Source organism: Vulpes lagopus, chromosome 7 (assembly GCF_018345385.1).
Source record: "Vulpes lagopus strain Blue_001 chromosome 7, ASM1834538v1, whole genome shotgun sequence".
NCBI lineage: Eukaryota > Metazoa > Chordata > Mammalia > Carnivora > Canidae > Vulpes > Vulpes lagopus.
This window is the reverse complement of record NC_054830.1, coordinates 14,732,481-14,751,527: the sequence shown is the minus strand read 5'-3', so window position 1 is coordinate 14,751,527 and position 19,047 is coordinate 14,732,481. Positions and strand designations below refer to the sequence as shown.

General features: G+C 45.9%; 1 protein-coding gene across 1 annotated transcript in view; it reads right to left on the bottom strand.

Moving 5' to 3' along the window:
• Positions 1-19,047, bottom strand: part of EXOSC7 (exosome component 7) — a 36,026-nt gene that overhangs the window by 12,528 nt on the left and 4,451 nt on the right. Inside the window, exons 2-4 of the mRNA XM_041763675.1 lie at positions 13,432-13,533; positions 13,035-13,129; positions 4,315-4,480 (exon numbers count right to left, since the gene is read on the bottom strand). Coding sequence (XP_041619609.1) covers positions 4,315-4,480; positions 13,035-13,129; positions 13,432-13,533 — 363 coding nt within the window. The remainder of the gene's footprint in view (positions 1-4,314; positions 4,481-13,034; positions 13,130-13,431; positions 13,534-19,047) is intronic.

Genomic DNA, 19,047 nt, shown 5'->3' with positions numbered 1-19,047 from the left:
CTCACTCCAGGCCTCAGGTGTGCCCACTCAGGCTCCTCTTGGTGCGCCATACAATGGGGTAACCCAGGTCTGGCAGTGTGGGTCTGCCACTTGCTGGCCATGTGCCCTCTAAGCTTCAGGTTCTCCCTCGGTAGAGCAAAGCTTTGCTTCTCTATGGGATGACTGCAAGGACTAAACGAGATCATGTCCTCACCATTCCCAGCACTTAATGGGCTCAAAGACCCTAGCCTCCTCTCTTGCTGCCAAGCAGGTGCAGCCTAGCAGGAATCTTCCTGCTACACAGTGGTACAACCAGGAGGCAGCGGACAGTGGGTGCAACGTGGACACCCAAAGCAGCCTGAGCGCATCTGAGAATAGGCCCAGACAAGCCAGGGGAGAACAGGAGGTGCGGGATGACTTGTGTTACAGAGGGCCTGGGCTGTGGTCCTGGAGCAGGACATGGGTGTCTGCCCTCTCCAGGGCAAAAATCCCTCCTGTAACATAAGTGGGAAAGGAGCAGAACTGGAGAAGAGAAGGATACACACAATCACAAACACACTGTTCCCTGTCAGGTGCACAGATTCTAGAATGTTGGTTTTTTTTGTTTTTTTTTTTTAAAGATTCTATTTATTTATTCATGAGAGACAGAGACAGAGAGAGAGAGAGAGAGAGAGAGAGAGAGAGAGAGGGGAGAGAGAGGGGGAGAGGCAGAGACACAGGGAGAGGGAGAAGCAGGCCCTGTGGAGGGAGCCTGATGCAGGACCCAATCCCGGGACCCCAAGACCACGTCCTGGGCCAAAGGCAGGCACTGAGCCACCCAGGGATCCCCTAGAATGTTCTTTTAGGGGAACAACACAACTTATTCTGTTGGCCTTCTGGGGATGAGGGCTTTCTTTTCATAAGGCAAACCTCCAAAACACACTGCTAGGAAGCACAAGGAGAAAACATGTCTCCCCACAAAACACCTGCTCTCCCGGACTTCCTCTCACCATCCTCACAGACACTCGGGTTGGTGCCTCCTGGCACAACACACAGCCAGCTGCCAGGTGCTGCAGTCACTCCCCCACTCTCTCTGTCCTCCCCAGGCCCAGCTCCATGGACCATGTGCCAGTCCCTCATCACTACTCCCAGGGATCATCACATGACAGCCTTGTGACTGACCTCCCCACCAAAGGTCGCCTACACACCGTCAGTGTGACAAAGTCCTAACAGGTATCCCACATAGAGTAAAAACCATGACACTAAAGTACGAAGAGCGGGACACCTGGGTGGCTCAGCCATTTGGCGCCTGCCTTTGGCCCAGGCTTGACCCTGGAGACCCGGGATCAAGTCCAGCGTCGGGCTCCCTGCTTGGAGCCTGCTTCTCCTTCTGCCTGTGTCTCTGCCTCTCTCTCTGTGTCTCTCATGAATAAATAAATAAAATATTAAAAGAAAAAGAAGTACGAAGAGCAAGGAAGGGTGACATTTCCAGGAAGTTACATTTCTACTCTCATAAAATAAGCCAAATGAGGTAAAATAATAATAATAATAATAATACTGGAAATAGAGGGAACATCTGACTAGAATAGTAAATGTACCTATAATAAAAGCATGAAAACAAGGACAGTTGCCCAGTGAGTATTTGTTTGAAAGATGTGCTCTGCTTAAGGACTATCCAGACCAACTGGTAAAAAATAAACTGAGATTCATTCTTTTTTTTTTTTTTTAATTCCTGTAACAAGACTGGATTTCTACCATCTTGCTTCAAACAGGGACTCAATGTATTCCATATATTTTTAGATGTAAGATAAAAACTTAGTCCCAAAACAAAACCTCCACCTTGCATGCACAAAGCACATCCCCATCAAGGCTGAAAGCAAACACTGGCTTTTAGAAAACTTCTTTTCTTTTGTTTTGTTTTTTTTAAGATTTTATTTGTTCATGAGAGACACACAGAGAGAGGTAGAGACATAGGAAGAGGAAGAAGCAGATTCCATGCAGGGAGCCCAATGCAGGACTCAATCCCAAGACCCCGGAATCACAACATGAGCCAAAGAGAGACACTCAACCACTGAGCCACCCAAGTGCCCCTCAGAAAACTTTTCTGAGGATGACAACATTCCAAAAGTTTATGTCTTATTTCCAAAACAAATAAAGCCTTGAGGAAAAAATACTAGAGAAGAAATCCAAACGCAAGGAGTCTTAAAAGAAAGGTCTGCAGATGACAGGGACACAGTGCACCATTCAGACACCTGCTTACCATCTGTCTTCTGCCCATGGAGGGAGGGCGCTGGTGCTAAGCTGAGACAACGTCCCAATCTTCAGCTGTTTTATAAAAGCCTACACTGAGAGAACAGGCCTCTTGACTAAACCACACATCAGGACCCCTCACTGGGCCAGCCTCCTACAAAACCACGAGTGTGCACAAATACAGACAAGGAACAAAAGCAGGATCACCAGAGGATAAGTGCCATGCACCACAACCCTCGTGTCTTCAGCTTTTTTTGGAGAAAGGAAGAGATATAATGTTCTTCAGACACAGGGTAGAACCTTACAGTTCACACAGTGGGGCTGCACATCCCCAGGTAGCTAAGAAACCTGCCTCTTATTCAGTAGGGATTGCAGGTTGACAGTCCCTGCCTCCTCAAAACCAGGACTTTAAAAACTTAACCGCTTGGTAGAACTGCATGAAAAGGTACATCCCACTTATTGGAGGTGAGGAAAAGCAAACGGACTTTGTCATTTCATTATATTTACCCACTAGGGCCAGCATCCAGAACAACCCTGACCTGCTGGACAATGATCACCACTGCTATCTTTTGGCTAGTTGTACTTCATCCATTATCAAATTAATTTAAAAGTATCTGGAGGGGCACCCGGGTGGCTTGGTCGGTTAGGGTCTGCCTTCGGCTCGGGTTGTGATCCCCGGGGTCCTGGGATTGAGCCCCATGTCGGATTCCCTGCTCATCAGGGAGTCTGCTTCTCCCTCTGCCTGCTGCTCTCCCTGCTTGTGTACTCTCTCTCTTTCTCTCTCTCTGTACGTCTCTCTGTCAAATAAATAAATCTTAAAAAAAAAAGGATCTGGAAAGTCCTGCCCTGTTTCATGCAGGGCTAACACTTAAGAGACAAGCCAGGTTGCTCCTCATAACCAAGTTCACTCTCAGTCCACAAAATATGCTTTATCTTTAGAATCATTAAAGGATCTGTTGGGTCAATGGTTTAGCCTTGTGACCTCAATCTAAAGTAGAAGATGTAGTCACTCATCTCCGGGTTCATAAAACTTAACTAAAAGGAATAAAATAGATCCAACAAGAGTCTGTCCTTACGTGAACAAGCAAGTGGCGACTTTAGTGCCATCAGTATGAGAAATTACTGTCCAGTGCCCAGAAGCAGGCTGCAGAGCATCTGGGAGGGAAGACACCAGGAAGGAAATGGCAGACTGGACCAGAGAGGCTCCTGTAGGAGCAGAATCAGAGGAGGAGGCAGGGTCTCAGAGTCCTCCCCCAGGAAGCCAGGGACACAAAGTGGGTGGGCTACAGGGTGCTTTCAAAGGACGATGGCTTAGTGAGATCAAGAGCAGGCACTGGCATTAAACAGATGCAGCTTTGACCCCGACACCATTACTCATAAGCTGAGACCTCTTGGGCTGGTCACTGTACCTCTCCGAGCCTCAGTTCCCTCACCTTTAAGTGGGGAAGATAGCAGTGCCTGCTCATGAAAGAGCCAAAGGGTCTACATGAAAATGCATATAAAGAGTTCATCCTTGGGGTGTAGTCAGTTAAGCCTCCAACTCTTGGTTTTAGCACAGGTCATGATCTCAGGGTCGTGAGATCTGGCTCCACAGAGGGCTCAGCACTCAGCATGGAGTCAGCTAGAGTTTCTCTCTCCTTCTTCCTCTGCCCCTCCCCACTGCACACGCGTGTACACTTTCTCTCTCAAATAAATAAATCTTTTTTTAAAAAAAAAGCTCATCCTCATTCCAAGTAGAATACACCAACTTGTCTAACTTCTGCCCGTCACCTCCATCTGATACCATCTTGAGAGCATCTCTTGTTTTTGATTTTTCTTTCCTTCCCTGACAAACCCAGTGGGTAATTTTAGGTGCTACCATGATAGGACTGTTTTGTGATTTTTGCTATAGGACGATATTATATGTATGCTATGGTATGTGCATTGTATTTAATTTTAAAAATTTATTATAGGACATCATGTTTTTTCAGTCTAATCTTCCCCTGGAAGCTGAAAGTTGAAGGAACTTCATCCACTTGAAGAGGGAAAAAGCACCAGCGGGAAAGTAGGCCAACTGGCCTCCAGCAGAGGCAGACAGTGTGGCCAGTACAGCAACGTGATACGTACCAGCACGTCCACATAGAGAATCCAGCAATGCTCCCGGGGACTAATGCAGAGGGACTTCAGGTCAACGCTGCTCTTGTTATTAAATATCCGGTAGAGGGTGTTAGCAATCTCTGTGCCAAGGTCATCACCTCCTCGGCCTTCAAACTCAGGGGTAGCATTGGCTGAACTACATAGAGAGGCAACAGAAAAGGTGAGTGAGTCTTTTCAAATACAAAGAGTGAAGGCACAAGGCTTTGTTCCAGTCTCCCTGTGGAAAGATGGAAGGGTCAGTGCTATAGGGAAAGTCACTGCAGTAGGCAAGGACGCTACTTGTCCACCCTCCAGACACGCGCAGTGAGCCAGATCAGTAAGCACTGTGCCCTGGATTTGTCAGTGTACATGATGGGGGTTCCCCCACCCCCCACTTCTAACAGAAGCCATCTTTATCCAAAGAGAAACAAGAGAACAATAGTTAAGCGAACCTTGGCAGCAATAACAAACTCTCTGGAGAGTGGAATACTTCCTTCGGGCAGGCCCAGGAAGCCAGGAGGCCTAGGGAGTCAAGCAGTCTGGTTATAAAGGGGTCAAATTATGTACACCATCCTGGGTTTGCATAGCCTTAGAATGCACCCCGAAACTCTCAAAACCAAAACCACACCGTAAGCACAGTGACCTTCCCAGAATGATTTAGAAGATCTGTATGACGGTATGCTAGTTCTATTACACACTTTAGCTATCACTGTACTGAATAGCAGGAAAGTGAAATGAGAGAGAAAAGCTACCAGCTGATTAAATATCATATTATTCCTTTTACTTTATTTGCTGTTTTTTCAAGAGGAAACCTTTCCATTTGGCCTCTTGAATTTTTTTTTTTTTTTTTTTTTTAGATTTTATTTATTTATTTGAGAGAGCATAAGCAGGGGGAGAGGCAGGGGGCAGGGAGCAGGCTCCCCACTGAGCAGGGAGCCCAATGCAATGTGGACCCCAGTATCACAACCCAAGCCAAAGGCAGGTACCCCTGGCCTCTTGAATCTTATGCCCAATTATCTCAACAAAGAAGGAACAGTTATCAATATTTGCTGCCGTAAGCTACATTCCCATTTATTTATTTATTTTTTTAAAGATTTTATTTATTTATTCATGAGAGACACAGAGAGAGAGAGAGAGGCAGAGACACAGGCAGAGGGAGAAGTAGACTCCACACAAGGAGCCCGACGCAGAACTCGATCCTGGGACTCAATCCTGGGACTCCAGGATCACGCTCTGGGCCAAAGGCAGGCGCCAAACTGCTGAGCCACCCAGGGATCCCACAACATTCCCATTTAATGGGAAATTCTTGAGGGTCTTGGCTTAATAAAAACCCTCAATACATCTGACATAAGTTAACAGTCCAGTAATCATGTTACTGTAATGAATAAGGTCCAGAAAGGTAAGACACCAGCTGTTTCACAATGTTCTCTACAAAATCACATACTGAAGCTTTCTGGTCCATGCACTCACCCATCCAGAAGGTACCAGCTCTACACTAGGCACTGGAGATGGAGAACCTGAGCAAAAGGCAGATGAAGGCCCTAAGTTGGCAATGTCCCAAAATCAGGGAGAACTTCATGACAGGGAGAAAACAGCAGGAGTGGGGCTGGGGAGGATGTCGACCAGTGCTGGGGGTTACAGGAAACCTCAAACCCGAATGTGAGCACGTCGGTCAGGCTGCAGACAGGTAGGGGGATTCCACGCAAAGCAAAACCCACGTGAAGGCTCTAGGCTATGCCCACCCCTGTGTAATGCTGAAAGAAATCTCACCTAATATATTTAAATACCCCTCATGTCATCCTACTATATGTGTAAGGATGGCCCCTGAGACAGCGTCCACTATATAGTAACTTTGCTTCTCTAGTTATATAGCCTTCCCTTACCACTATGAGCCAGCAGAGCCCCAACTTAAAATCCCTAAGAGAAACTTCACCCCTACAGCAGCCTCAGTATTCCCTCACTGCTTCTGTGGGACTCAGGCACTGAGCCATGAAAAGCAGCTCATTTGTGGTGAAATAATCAAGTTACCAAGGATCAATTCAATAATTTTGCACAGCCAGCAAAACAAAAGCTGTTTCTAATTTATGCACTAAGTAATCAATATTAAGATCCATCTTTTAAGTGTTTAAAACACATCTATATAGATCTGAGTAGACAAATCCAGCCAGAGGTGCTTATGCTTACAACGTGTACTTTTTCCTGACTGCTGCGGGCCACACCCTCCTGGGGGGGGGGCACTAATTAATTACTCAGGGATGATGTATTCGCTCTTTTACAGCCCTAGGGGATGGCTTATAGAACTTCTCAGGTCCAACTGGCTAAATTAATCTACGCACAAAACCATGCCCCACTGGGGGTTTTTTGACACTGAACTAATTTAAAGTGGGAATTTTTCCTATTCTAAAGGTTTTTTCTTTAAACACACTATTTTTTTAGCATAGCTGGTAGCCAGGCAGAGAGGGAGGTTTAGAGGCTCATGAGACTGAAAGCTCTTGTGTCTGGATGGTGCCTAAGCCTCGGAGTGCCTCTGGGGAGGAGGCTGGAAAAATGGAAGGAAATTGTCAGGGCTGGGAGGGGGTAGGGGCACAATACTTCAGGTAACATGAAAAAAGTCAGAGACCCCATATTCTAACAAAAGATAAAGAGTAGGGTTGGGATAGAGAACTGAGGGTTCCCCCCCACCCATCACTAGGGATGCTCCTAGCACAAGGACACTTCTTGGTAGAGGTGGAGAGAGAGATGCAGACCTGGAAAAGGACCTCAGAGACCATGTCGGAGGACAAGAAACCAAATGCCCACAGGGGCCCAGCCAGATAAGCACATGCTCTGAACAAAGAGCTACCAGTGATTATTAACAGGCAGTGATGGGGACTCTGACAAACTTTCTAGCCCATCTAAAGGCATTTTAACTCACATTTGAAAACAAACTGTTAGTGAAATATCTCACAAGTGGGTTCTGACCTATGGGAGAATGAGGAGACTTCACATGGTCCAACTTTCTCATTTTACAAGGAGAAAAACTTTAACAGCTCTTTAGAATGTTTACTATGTGCTTGAAGCCACTTTTAGCATCCTAAATATACTAGCTCACTCAATACTCACAACAACCCTCTGAGGTAGGCACTATTTCTGAGCCCATTTTAGAGAAAACGGAACTGAGTCTCAGGAAGGTTATATAATTTGTCCAAGCTCACACAATTAGTGACTGCAGAGCTAAAATTCCAACCTAGGCAGCCCGGCCCTTACCTGCTAGGCAGCAGTGGACTCTCACCGAATGTGTTATGTGGCGTGTCTGGCTTATACAGCCTAATGTGAGTCAAGGTAATGAATGGATGCTCTGGTCCTGGGACTTCTTACTAGACCACAAATACTGTAGTCAAGAATGCAGACCAAAGGAGTCCTACATAAAAAGCTTCTCTATTAAGTGCAAAGTTTAGAAAGAGAGAACATGCACACAGGATGATAAATCCTGGCCCCTGCTGAGAGGTATCACAGTACATTCTTTCAGTAGCAGAGTATACACTTGGGACATAAAACCAAGTTCTTTCTATATCTACAACTGCCAAAACCAATTCAGATCCTTCATAAAGTATGACCCAACCCCTCTTCTGGGGCTGTGGGGAAACTGCTTACTGAGCTGATAAACTAGTAAAAATCCTGGGAACGCTGCCCCTCCCAGTTCTCCACCCCTCCTGACTCATCACCTCTACTCTGCTCCTCCAGCTTGGGACTTCTCCGGTTTAACTAGGATAGGGTGAGATCAAGGCCATGTCTACCTGGGACAGGACTTCATACACTAGACCCATTGTTTCCTCTGAGATCAATCTAGCCTGCAAATCCATGGAGTCTTACAGCCGAATCAGGTCAGGACTATGGCAGAAAAAAATGACTCAGTGGGTCTGTGGGGCAGGCTAACTCTGGGCCTTACCAGACCACTGATCAGTCATCTAGCCCTGCAGCATGCCCCAATTCTTCCCATTCCCCTAGGTGTACAGGTGCTCATTCCTGAACCTGCAAAAGCTTCCCTCTGAGTGGGAACAGGGACAGTCGCACACTTTGAGCTTTTCATTGTAAGCCCTTGACTGAAGTTTCTGTAAGAGTTAATTAGTTCTGAAGACTTCCAGAGTATAGCTAGCTTCAACAGACTTCTGCAGGTTGCTTGCTGCTTTATCCCCCACCACCCCAGCCCACTAGGCACTAACAGTATCCCCTTTAAGCAGCACTAAGCAGTGAGGAACAGAGATCAAATGGCTCCATTTACCAATTCAGGGCTGGAAGCTTCTGGTTCAGTATGAGTGATAAATACGAGTGATCACAATGAAAAGTAGTTAAGATCCCACAGGGAAGTGGCAACTGCTGGGCACACTGAAAAGTCTATGAATGAAAAATCTTCTCCTCAACTCCCCCAGTGAAAAGCCCTGAAGCCTCTAGAAGAGGCTAAACCATTCCTCCTGATACCCCCCCCCCCCCATCAACATGGTGTCTGAGCTACGAAGAGACTAGATGGACAGCCACCTAGTGGTAGCCCAGAGTGACATACCAGCTCCCTAAATTCTTAACCCTCCTCTGGGCCTCAGATGGAAACCATATTTTCCCAAAGTTTCAAAGTTCTTATTTAAAACAGCCTGTTCTCAAGTTACAACCAACAACCAAAGACAGGAGACAGGAATTAGAAGGTCCCACTCTGTTCCCAGTTTGAGTTGTGTGTGCTGCCAAGCATCTCCGGGGCAGTGCTCAGGAACCCCAAGTCTTTACTACTCCACCGGGACGGGGCCAGGGTCAGCGCAGCTGGGTACCTGCCCCAAAGAGCAGCACTCCCAAGACACAGGGAATATTATAGTGGTGGGAGGCAACGTCTAGCTCAGGTGCCAAGTATTATTCTTAGAGACCGTGAAGTAGAATGAGTTGGCAGAAAAGCAGTTCATTTTCTGAGACCTCTCTAATCACTGGGAATGTAAATGATTAAACTCTGGAAGTTACTGCTAAGTCATGTTGGGCTCAAACTGACAACCCCACACCACCCCAACTACTGTCCTCCAGCTGAATACCACCTCTGCTTCAGCCTGTGGGTGGGTGAGTGTGTTGGGCTCTCTAGCAGAAGGGTTGGAAGGTAGCCCCCTTAGTGCTGGGCACAGCCATAAAGGTCCAGAAGCCCTTCCTGTTCACTGGATGAGAATAAAAGGGTTTATTTATGCAATTCAGAGTTGCTCTTTGAAGACTCAGATGAGGTTCCAATAAAGGTGGCAGCCAGCAGTGCCTGGTAAATGAACATCTCCCTCCTCTGTAGGAATACAAGATTTTGTGAATCTCTCATGGTGATTCTGATGTGGTAAACAAAGGCAGAAGGAAATGTAGATAAAACTAAATGTCCATACAACCCGCAGCCCACTGACAAATATTTGAGGAAGACAGAGTATAAGGTTCCTCCAGGAAGCTCCTAAATGTCTTAATGTTAATGCCTTGCTAGTGGGAAAAGCAACCTTAGTTTGACGATAGCAAGGCCTCCAGTATTTGGTGAATCTTCTTTAGCATATGAAGATCCTCTTGGAATTTCCCTTATCTTTACTTTCCCCAACCTCAAAGTATATAATCAGTTACTCCTCATAATCCAGGGGCAGCAGAGGGCAGCTGGCAGCAGCAGCAGCTCTTTTTGCCCATGGGTCCTGTCCCCTGGCCTTAATAAAACCACCATTCTGTACGAAAGACATCTTAAGAATTCTTTCTTGGCCATCAGCTCCAGATCTCACCCCACCAAACCTCCCCTATACATATTCAAAAACTACATCAGTTCTACCTGCTAGACTGATCACATTAACAGAGCCACTTGAAGACACTAGCATGCCATCTTGAAAGAGTCAGAACTCCTTGGGAACTGGAGCTTCTGGGCCTGCTAGGGGGTCTCCTGAGACTTAAAAAGGGACAAAAGAGAGGAGCAGGCAGCCATGTATGGCCAGGAGGGCTACTCCTAGAAGCCAGATCTTGGCCTCCTCCCATCCTGGAGCCACCCTCCCTTTACAGCTGGGATAAGAAAGGAACAAGAGCAGCAGGCTAACTGGAGTCATGTTCAGACACAGAGCCACAATGAACTGTGTCCCCTATACCAAGCATCTGAGGGCAACACCTTCCTTTAGGTGTGGCTGGGCTGTCTGCGGTTTGCCTAAGTGAAGGAGGTAGAAGATAACAAAGAGGTGAAAAAGAAAAACAAATTACTGTTCTTTGCCTGCCCCTCAGTGACCATTTACTGCATTGAGTTAGGCAGATCAAGGCCAGGAGAGGCATTTTTCTGCCACCAAGAGCAATGGGATAAGTTGGAGGCCTGAACAAGGTCACAGAAACTTAAAGGATGGGCCAGTCCCATTGGATGACTCAGACTGGTGAGAGCAGCCAGGTCCAACCAGGAGAGGAGATTGCCTGGGGGGGTCTTGCAGGGCAGGGTGTAGGAATGTGCTGGAAGGAAACTGGCCAGAAAGCTAAATGCAGATACATTCTCAGAACTCTGAGCACAATACCCCTGGAAAGCTGGCTTCTGCAGATTGCATGAAGTAGAACAAGCAAAGACTTAGACTGGGAGAAGCTTGAGCTGGCATTTCCAGCTCTATGACCCTGGGGAATTTCACCTACCTACACTCAACTCCATTGGTCGTCTCTCTCATAGCAATGTTGTGAGGACAAACTTCTTTTTATTTTATTTAGTGTGCGTGTGTGTAGAGTGGGGGACAAGATCTTAAGCAGGCTCCATACCCACCATGGAGCCCAACACGTCACTCAATCCCACGACCCTGAGATCAAGACCTGAACTGAAATCAAGAGTCGACATTTAACTAACTGAGAGACCCAGGCACTCCAAGGACCAAACTTTGAGTCTGAAAGACTCTAACTCACTATACAAACGGGGGTTAGCACCTATGCTGAAAAGGTGCACACAGCAGGCCCAAGGCTGCTACCTCTGAAGGGCCTGCTTGTAAGGTGGGCCCTCAGGTAGCATCTGGGAACTTGACAATCAGAGCGTTCCCAGTCAACAGTGAACTGTGGTCCATTGTGCCTAGACTATTTGTGCAAATAATATGGTAAGGTGAATATATGCTTTCTTTCTAAGATTCTGGAATTTGGTATGTGTTAAGGAGAGGGTGCCCATGTGACCGGCCCCAGTAAAAATCTCGGGTGCCAACTCTCTAATGGGCTTTCTTGGACAGAATCATCACACGCATGTTGCTGCATTTCCGTGGCTATAATAAATCTCAGCCATGAGTACAACTATATGCTGAGTCCTGTGGGTCCCTCCAACAAATCTCCAAATATGGGGGTCTTGGGGACTCCCATACAGAATCAATATTATATAGCTGCACCTAGCATGAGCTAATAGAGATCCTTACCCACCTTAAGAAAGCCTGCTGTCACCACGTAGTTATAGACAGAAGATGGGACTGGGCCAGCAACCCAGTAAAGAGCCCTGAGCCCGAAAAAGGGGAGGCAAGGGCTGGGGGTGCTTCCTTTAAACCCACTGGAGCCAGTCATTGTGGTGGTGCTCACTCTGTCTTCCTCATTTCTTTTCTTCATCGTTGCAACAGTATCATTATCCCTATTTTTTAGATAAAGAAATTCAGGCACAGAGAGACTAAGTAACTAGCCTGAGGTCACATAGCTGGCCAGAGAAGATTGGCTGGCTGCAGAAAGTGCAGAGTCCTGGCTCTTCCCAGCACCCACACTGCCTGCCTCACTGCCACTCCCTCCGTCTGTTGGGTGGTTTGGCTGGCCCTTATCCTTTCCCTGCCAAGCAAGTCATGAAAAGTTTTCTGCAAAACTAGAGCAGGAAGAGAAACAGGGCATTTAGACCAAATGACCCTTATTACCTACATTTTATATTTTTTCAAGCACCACAAAACCCACCATTTTGCTACTCTCAGGACCACCATGTGCTGGGCTGCCTGGCAATGCCCTCCTCTCTGACAAGGACAATGAGGCCCAGCATAGGCTAGGTGACTATACAAGGGCAGGACTTGAGCCAAGGCTTTCTTCCACATATCCCAGTGCCCAACACCTAGAAGGAATGCAGGAAATACCTACTGGCTGCAGGAATGATGACTGAATACAAAATAAAAATGGGCTCAACAGGAAACCAGAGGTCCAGTCTCTCAATCTTCTTTCAAATTGTTTTTCTTTAGGAGCACCTAGGTGGCTCAGCTGGTTACACATCTGACTCTTGATTTCGGCTCAGGTCATGATCTCAGAGCTGTATGAGGTGAAATCAAGCAGACTCCCCACAGAGCTCAGGCTCTGTAACAGGCTCCACATTCAGTGGGGAGTCTGCTTGAGGATTCTCTCTCTCCCTCCCCACCCCTGGCTCATGTTTGTGCTCTCTCCCTCTCTCAAATAACAAAAAAACTTTTAAAAAAAATAAATCATTTTTCTTTAAAAGCATATGCATAGGGGCACCCGGGTGGCTCAGTCAGTTAAGTGTCCAACTCTTATTAAAGATAACGTATGTAAAACATTCATCACATTGCCTGCTATGTGGTAGGCAATTAATTAATGGTGACTATCATAATGTGTTTCAGAAATAAATAGTTGCAAATGGGAAAAAAAAAGTGTCCAACTCTTGGTCTCAGCTCAGGTCTTGATCTCAGGGTCATGAGTTCAAACCTCATGTTGAGCTCCACACCCAGTGTGGAGCCTACTTAAAAAACAAACATACATATATACATAGTACTAACCAGTCAACAAAGAACTCCAAGTAGCCTTCATTTGGTTTCTCCAGCTTTGGTGTCCCCATTTCTGCTTTCACTCCCACCAAGATGTCTGTGTGACCCTGCAGAGACACGCAAGAAGGGTCCTCACTCAGGGCAGGTAGCCAGATACCCAACCACCTCCCTTCTCTCACAGACTATGCCCCTGGGGGACCATTTTAGGAGCAGCACAAAGGAACTTGGGAAGTGGCCTTTTGAAAAGGTAAAGGGTCTTTCAGATCTAGACAGACACCCTCCCAGAGTTTGGCTTGGGTCTTGGATTCCCTAGAAAAATATGCCTCCCAAAGCCCAGAGGAGCCTGCAGCTGGCTCTCTAGGGCCTGCCAATCCTCCCCATGGGCATGAACTATAGCCACAGTACTTACTAGTTTGACCCTGGCCGACCCACTGGTGTTAGACACCACGTCAGTTTCTACTTCAACACATCGGTAGTCCTCACAGCCACGGCCATCCACACGGAGGTCTTCCTAAAGTGCAAGAACCACAACTGTAATACAACCACAACCAAACCACCAACAGATTACTAAACTCATTCATGCCATTTCTCCCAGGAGAACTAGGCATTACAGCATCCCGTTCTCAGTGAATCATCCAAAATTCTATCCTTGTAGCTAGGAACAACATTACTATTTTACACAGGAGGAAATGAAGACTCAGAGATGTAAAGCAGTGTATCTGAGGTCCCACAGCTGGTGAGACCAAAGGTGGGCTTCCACCCAGGCATGGCAAAATGCAAAGTCCGTACTACATCCCCCCATACCGAAAAGGCACACAAAACAGACAAAATCTGAACAAGAGACAAAATAAGCTGCCTCTTTCCAAATCTGCCATTCCAAAATTGCACCAGGAAGTATGTATTATCAGAGCTATGGGTACAACTGTCTCAGCTGTAGCCCTCCTGCCCCCCAAACTCAACAAAATCCACTCTGCAGACAGACAAAAATAACTAGCCATTATCTTCTAAGCCAGGCATTCTCTAGAATAGGGACAGCACACTTAGGCCCGAGGGCCACCTGCTTCTCTGAAATGTTTTCCTGGAACACAGCCACGCCTGTTCCTTCAGGCAATCTAGCTGCTTTCACACTCAAAGGCAGGGTTGAATGATTGTGACGCAGATCTTATAACCTGAAAGCCCCAAATCTTATCTAGCCCGTCAAGGAAAAAGTTTGTCAAGGAAAAAGTTTGTCGACTCCTGCTGCAGAAGATAGATTTCAGAGTGGTCTACGATGCTGTGTATCCTTTGTCCCCTTTTATTTACTTCTTCCATTAGTTACTTATACCAATATAACTCACAGATCTCTGTTTTATGCTGTAGTTATAATCCAATACTGTCATTATTTATCCTGCTGCTCAAAGTGTTCCAGATCTGGCCACTGGGAGTTCCTTTGGGTTGGTTCCTACATTCTTTTGACATGCCTGCAACCTTTTTTGAGAACATCTTTACTTCTGACAAGATGTTCCAGCCTCTTGAATTTTTCCCTGCCCCAGCCCTGGGATTAGCCCTTCTTCTGAGGAGTCATGATTCCTTTCATTGAAGAACAGTGCTTTAAAATCCAGGATCTGATTGCTAAGTAAGTTCATTGCCACTGGGATATCATTGCTTCCAGAATTTCTCTGCAAAGGGAACTAGGTAACACTGATGTACGCTAACCCACACAGCTGTACTTCTTTCTATGTCCATCCACGTAACAATTATATCTACCCACCTATTATATCCACATAACTATTACAAGGCCATGTGTTCACACTGATAAATTGGTTCTAACCTTCCTCCTCCTATTTGTAACTTCTTTCTCAGAAAGGGAGAAACCTGGCTCTCATTATCCACAATGTATTTATGTATTTGTGAAATCTTGAGAAACAAATTTACTAATGGAGGACAGTACTTGGGGTCCAGTTCTTTTGTCTTTAGCCTTACAGTCCCATCTGGAACCCTGTTTCCTTGTGTCTTCCCCAACCTTCAGTTTGGCTCTTCTATTCCTCTGCACCCCTGTGAGGTTCTAGTGCTGTCAGTGCTCCAGTGTGGCTACTTAAAATCATTTATTTACTTTTTGGGTATGTGAACTTATCGCCATGACTCTTTTGGTCAAAGTTATCAGAAAAGGTGTGCTCAGGGAAAGGCCACTCTTCCCTCAGCCCTATTTACATGCCCTCCTTCTTTCTAGCTCTTTCCCAGCCACCCCAGGCAGTCTGTTTAATTGCTGCTTCATCATTCCCGTACTTCCTTTGCATAATTGAGCAGATATGTGAATATTTTTTATACCCTTTCTTTCTTACATGAAGAGAAGCATACTAGAGATACTGTTTTATACTTTGCTACTTCTGCTTTTTTTTTTTTTTTTAAACACTTAAGAATACATATGCAGGAAATCACTACACATCAGCTCATGGAGATCTTCCTCATTCTTTGTAAACATTTTTTCAAAGCATTTTTTTCTTTCAGAAAAAGACTCAGCTTCATCAGATTCTCAAAGGGGTTAATGCTCCTCAAAATGTTTAAAAACACTGTTCTAAGCGATGTGTTACAAATTTATCTTTAAACTGCCTGGCTCACTGCATATATGACTGACTTTTGATTTTGAGATACTGAAATCCAGCAAAGCACACCATTTGCCCAGCTCCAACCTTCTCCTCTGTTCCTACTCTTCCCAATCCCAACTCCTGTTAATGCAGAGAAAATAAACATTACAAGTCAGCCTGAAGTCCCTTTGCGGCTCATCCAATCCCCAGGCCATCCCCTCCCTGGAGGCATTCCCCATCTTGAGTCTGGGGAGATCTGTACTTGAAAAGCAACAGAATTTCAAGTCTAGGAAATGAACTCCAAGGACGAACTCCATAAAGTGATCTCTCTTCACTGGGGGATCCCCAAACTATGTAACTATCTCTTTAACAACTCACCCATAGAACAGGAAAGGCTTCTTCCTAGGTCAATCTCTGATGCCCCATCCCCCAGTAGTGCCCTGTGAGGAATGTGAAAACAGGGCCCAGAAATATCATTTACAAAGACCTTCTGCCTGAGTCGCAGGTCAGGTGTATGTGTGAGCAATCACTAGGAGTATTAGTCATGGGCTCCAGGCCTGGTCCTGCCATACCTAGCTGCTTGACCGAGGACAAAATGCTCAGACTAGTTTCCTCCTTTGTTGAAAGATGGACATTGAATTAGAAGGCCTCAAAGGTACTTTTCTAATTCTACAGATCTATAAGTTAAAACAGCCACAATTATTTGCAAAAACAAATAGCAGCTACTCTCTAACATGCAATTACTTTACTTGGGATAACGTGCAATTACTTTACTTGGGATAACATGCTAGGAATGCTACACAGTTGACACATTTACTCTCAAAATAACCCTGTAAGATAGCTTTTTGTTGTTGTTGTTGTTCCTCTTTACAAATGAGGAAAGAGGTTGAAAGACTTTAAACGTCTGGGCTCAGGTCACATAGCCAGTAAGGAGCACTTTAATTCCAAGCCAGAATTCCACATGGTTCCCTGCATTCTCACTGTGCAACAGGAGACAGTGCAGGCCTCCCTCAAAGGGTGAACGGCTGGCTCCACCAGTTGGTCCTAATGATGGAGAAAACAATTCTGAATGCAAGGAGGCCATGAGGTAACAGGGCTTCCGACCACAGCTTTAAAATACCACTTATCTGGAAAGATCTAGTCACAACCCTTTGTAGTGATAACCCCCTTGTTCCAAGAGGGGGCTGGGAGGGGTTAAAAAAAAAACCAAAAAACAGGCCATTAAAATCACTCTCTGCTCCCTGGCAAAGGCTCACTGGGAAAGGCTCAGGTGACAAGTAAGAGAGAAAAATCTACAAATTTCCCTTTCCAAGGATGCAGAGTATGTATTTTTTTCATAGAAAAAAAGCACCCAAGAGAATGGGAGGAAAACCAAAAACAAAACAAAACAAAACAAAAAACACAACAAATTAGTCCATGAATCACTGCACTCAGAATTTTTTTTTTTTAATCCAGCTTTCCTCATAAAAGGCTTAAAAATTACCCAAACCTGTTTGTTCTGGCTCAGAGCCAGACATCCTACCAAAATGTTTATTTACCAGTAGTACTCAGAAGCAAAGGAATGAATCCATGTGTGAACATTTAAACAGGGGCTGCCCTGCAGTGAAAGCTCCATCCAAAAAATCAACAGAGATGTCAAAAAGTAACACCATGGAGTGGCGAATGTAATCTTTTTTTTTTTTTTTAAGATTTATTTATTTAAGAGAGAGAGCATGCTTATGAGAGGGGCAGAGGAAGAGAGAGAGAATCCCAAGCAGACTCCCCACTGAGCATGGAGCCTGATGTGGGGCTCCATCTCACAACCCCAAGATCACAACCTGAGCCAAAACCAAGATTTGGACGCTCAACCGACTGAGCCACCCAGGTGCCCCCATCCTCTACATAAATCTCTCCTGTCACATACCAGCTTTGTGCCCTTGTGCAAGTTAGTTTCTCAACAGCTTGGAGTCCATCTCTTTGTCTAGAAAGCAGGAATCACTCCACCTCATAGAAATATTAAAGAATCCAAAAGCCAGGAATCATTTATGGGACCCTCAGCACAGTGCAGCACACAGAAGTACCCCCTGCAGTTTCCTTCTCCTGCTTCTGGGGCTAGGATCAGCTCACCGAATCCTCGAAAACAACCCTGCAGAGAGCTTATCAATGAGGCAGGTCACTGAGGTGTCTGTGGCAGAGTGGAAGTAACCCAGTCCTATCATTCACTAAAGGAAGCTAACAAGCTGGCTCTACTAACATAACACACTTGGGAGAATTTAGACCCTGGCCTTGGCAGTGATGCTAACCCTCCATTACCTCTCTCTGATGTGTCCAACACCTCACACCTGCTACAGAACGGAGACTAGGATGCTTCACCTACTAGAACGCAACTCCAGTTAGTAGAAGGACCACATCAAATAAAGTTCTACAGACCCTGGCCCAAGTCACAGAAGGGAAAACCAGATGTCAATCCTCATTCATCTTCCAAGTGTATTGAGTAGTCTGCATTTCCTTTCAAGGATGTGATTCTGTTCACCTTGCAAACTGCTGGGGTGCAGGCTCTTTGTGCCATGGGTTTGCAAATGGAAAGGGCACGGGGCTCAAAATCAAGAGTCCTGGGGGCTCACTCCAGCTCTGCATGGCCAGGTTGAATGGCTGAGTATAGACTACTTGGTTTTATAGCTAACAACTCCAATATCAGCCCCATTCCCGCTCTTTTGCACTGTTCTGCTAACAGAGCTTACAATGAAAGCTAGAGCCACAGAAAAGAAACCGAAACTGTGAGCTGAGCTACCCTCCCTTCAATTGCCAGGAAAAATTCCATAAAATGGCTTTGATAAGGCCTCAAGGGGGAAGCCTCTTGGTGGGGCTAATCTACTGCCAGGGTCTGATCTGAACTTATGAAGGCCAGTTTAATATCCAGGTTATGGCCACAGCACCATTAAGCAGACCTCTGGAAAGCCTAGTGTGCATCCAGTTCCACTGAAGCCACATGACTCAGTCACTGCCTACCTCCAACAGCCAGAGCCAGTGGTAGGTACACAAGCCCAAGCATACAATCCAGAGAGCAACCAGCTTCTCTGGCATGAAACTGCCTTCCTCCTTGGAATCTGATCTCTGACCTGGAAAATACTTGAGAAGGGAGTGAAAGAGGAACTGACCGGTCAGGTTGGAGGGAGGCTGGAGAGGCCACATAGAAGAAAGGTATGGGGGTTGGTGGGGGGCAAGCAGTGGAGACAGATTTACCAAGATGAAGGGAAGTTGGATGGCAAACGCTGCAAAGAGATATACTTCAGGAGAAGTGGATGTGTCACCATAGATATAAAGACAAGCAGTCACACAAACCACGTGATTCACTGCAGAGCCCATGAGATGTAGTACCCTGGAGCAGCCTTGGGACTTTCTAGCCCTTGCCACAAATACCCTTTTTCTTGAGATAATTTAATAATCTCTGGTCCTCAACAGCCACAGGCTGTTGGTGGCCA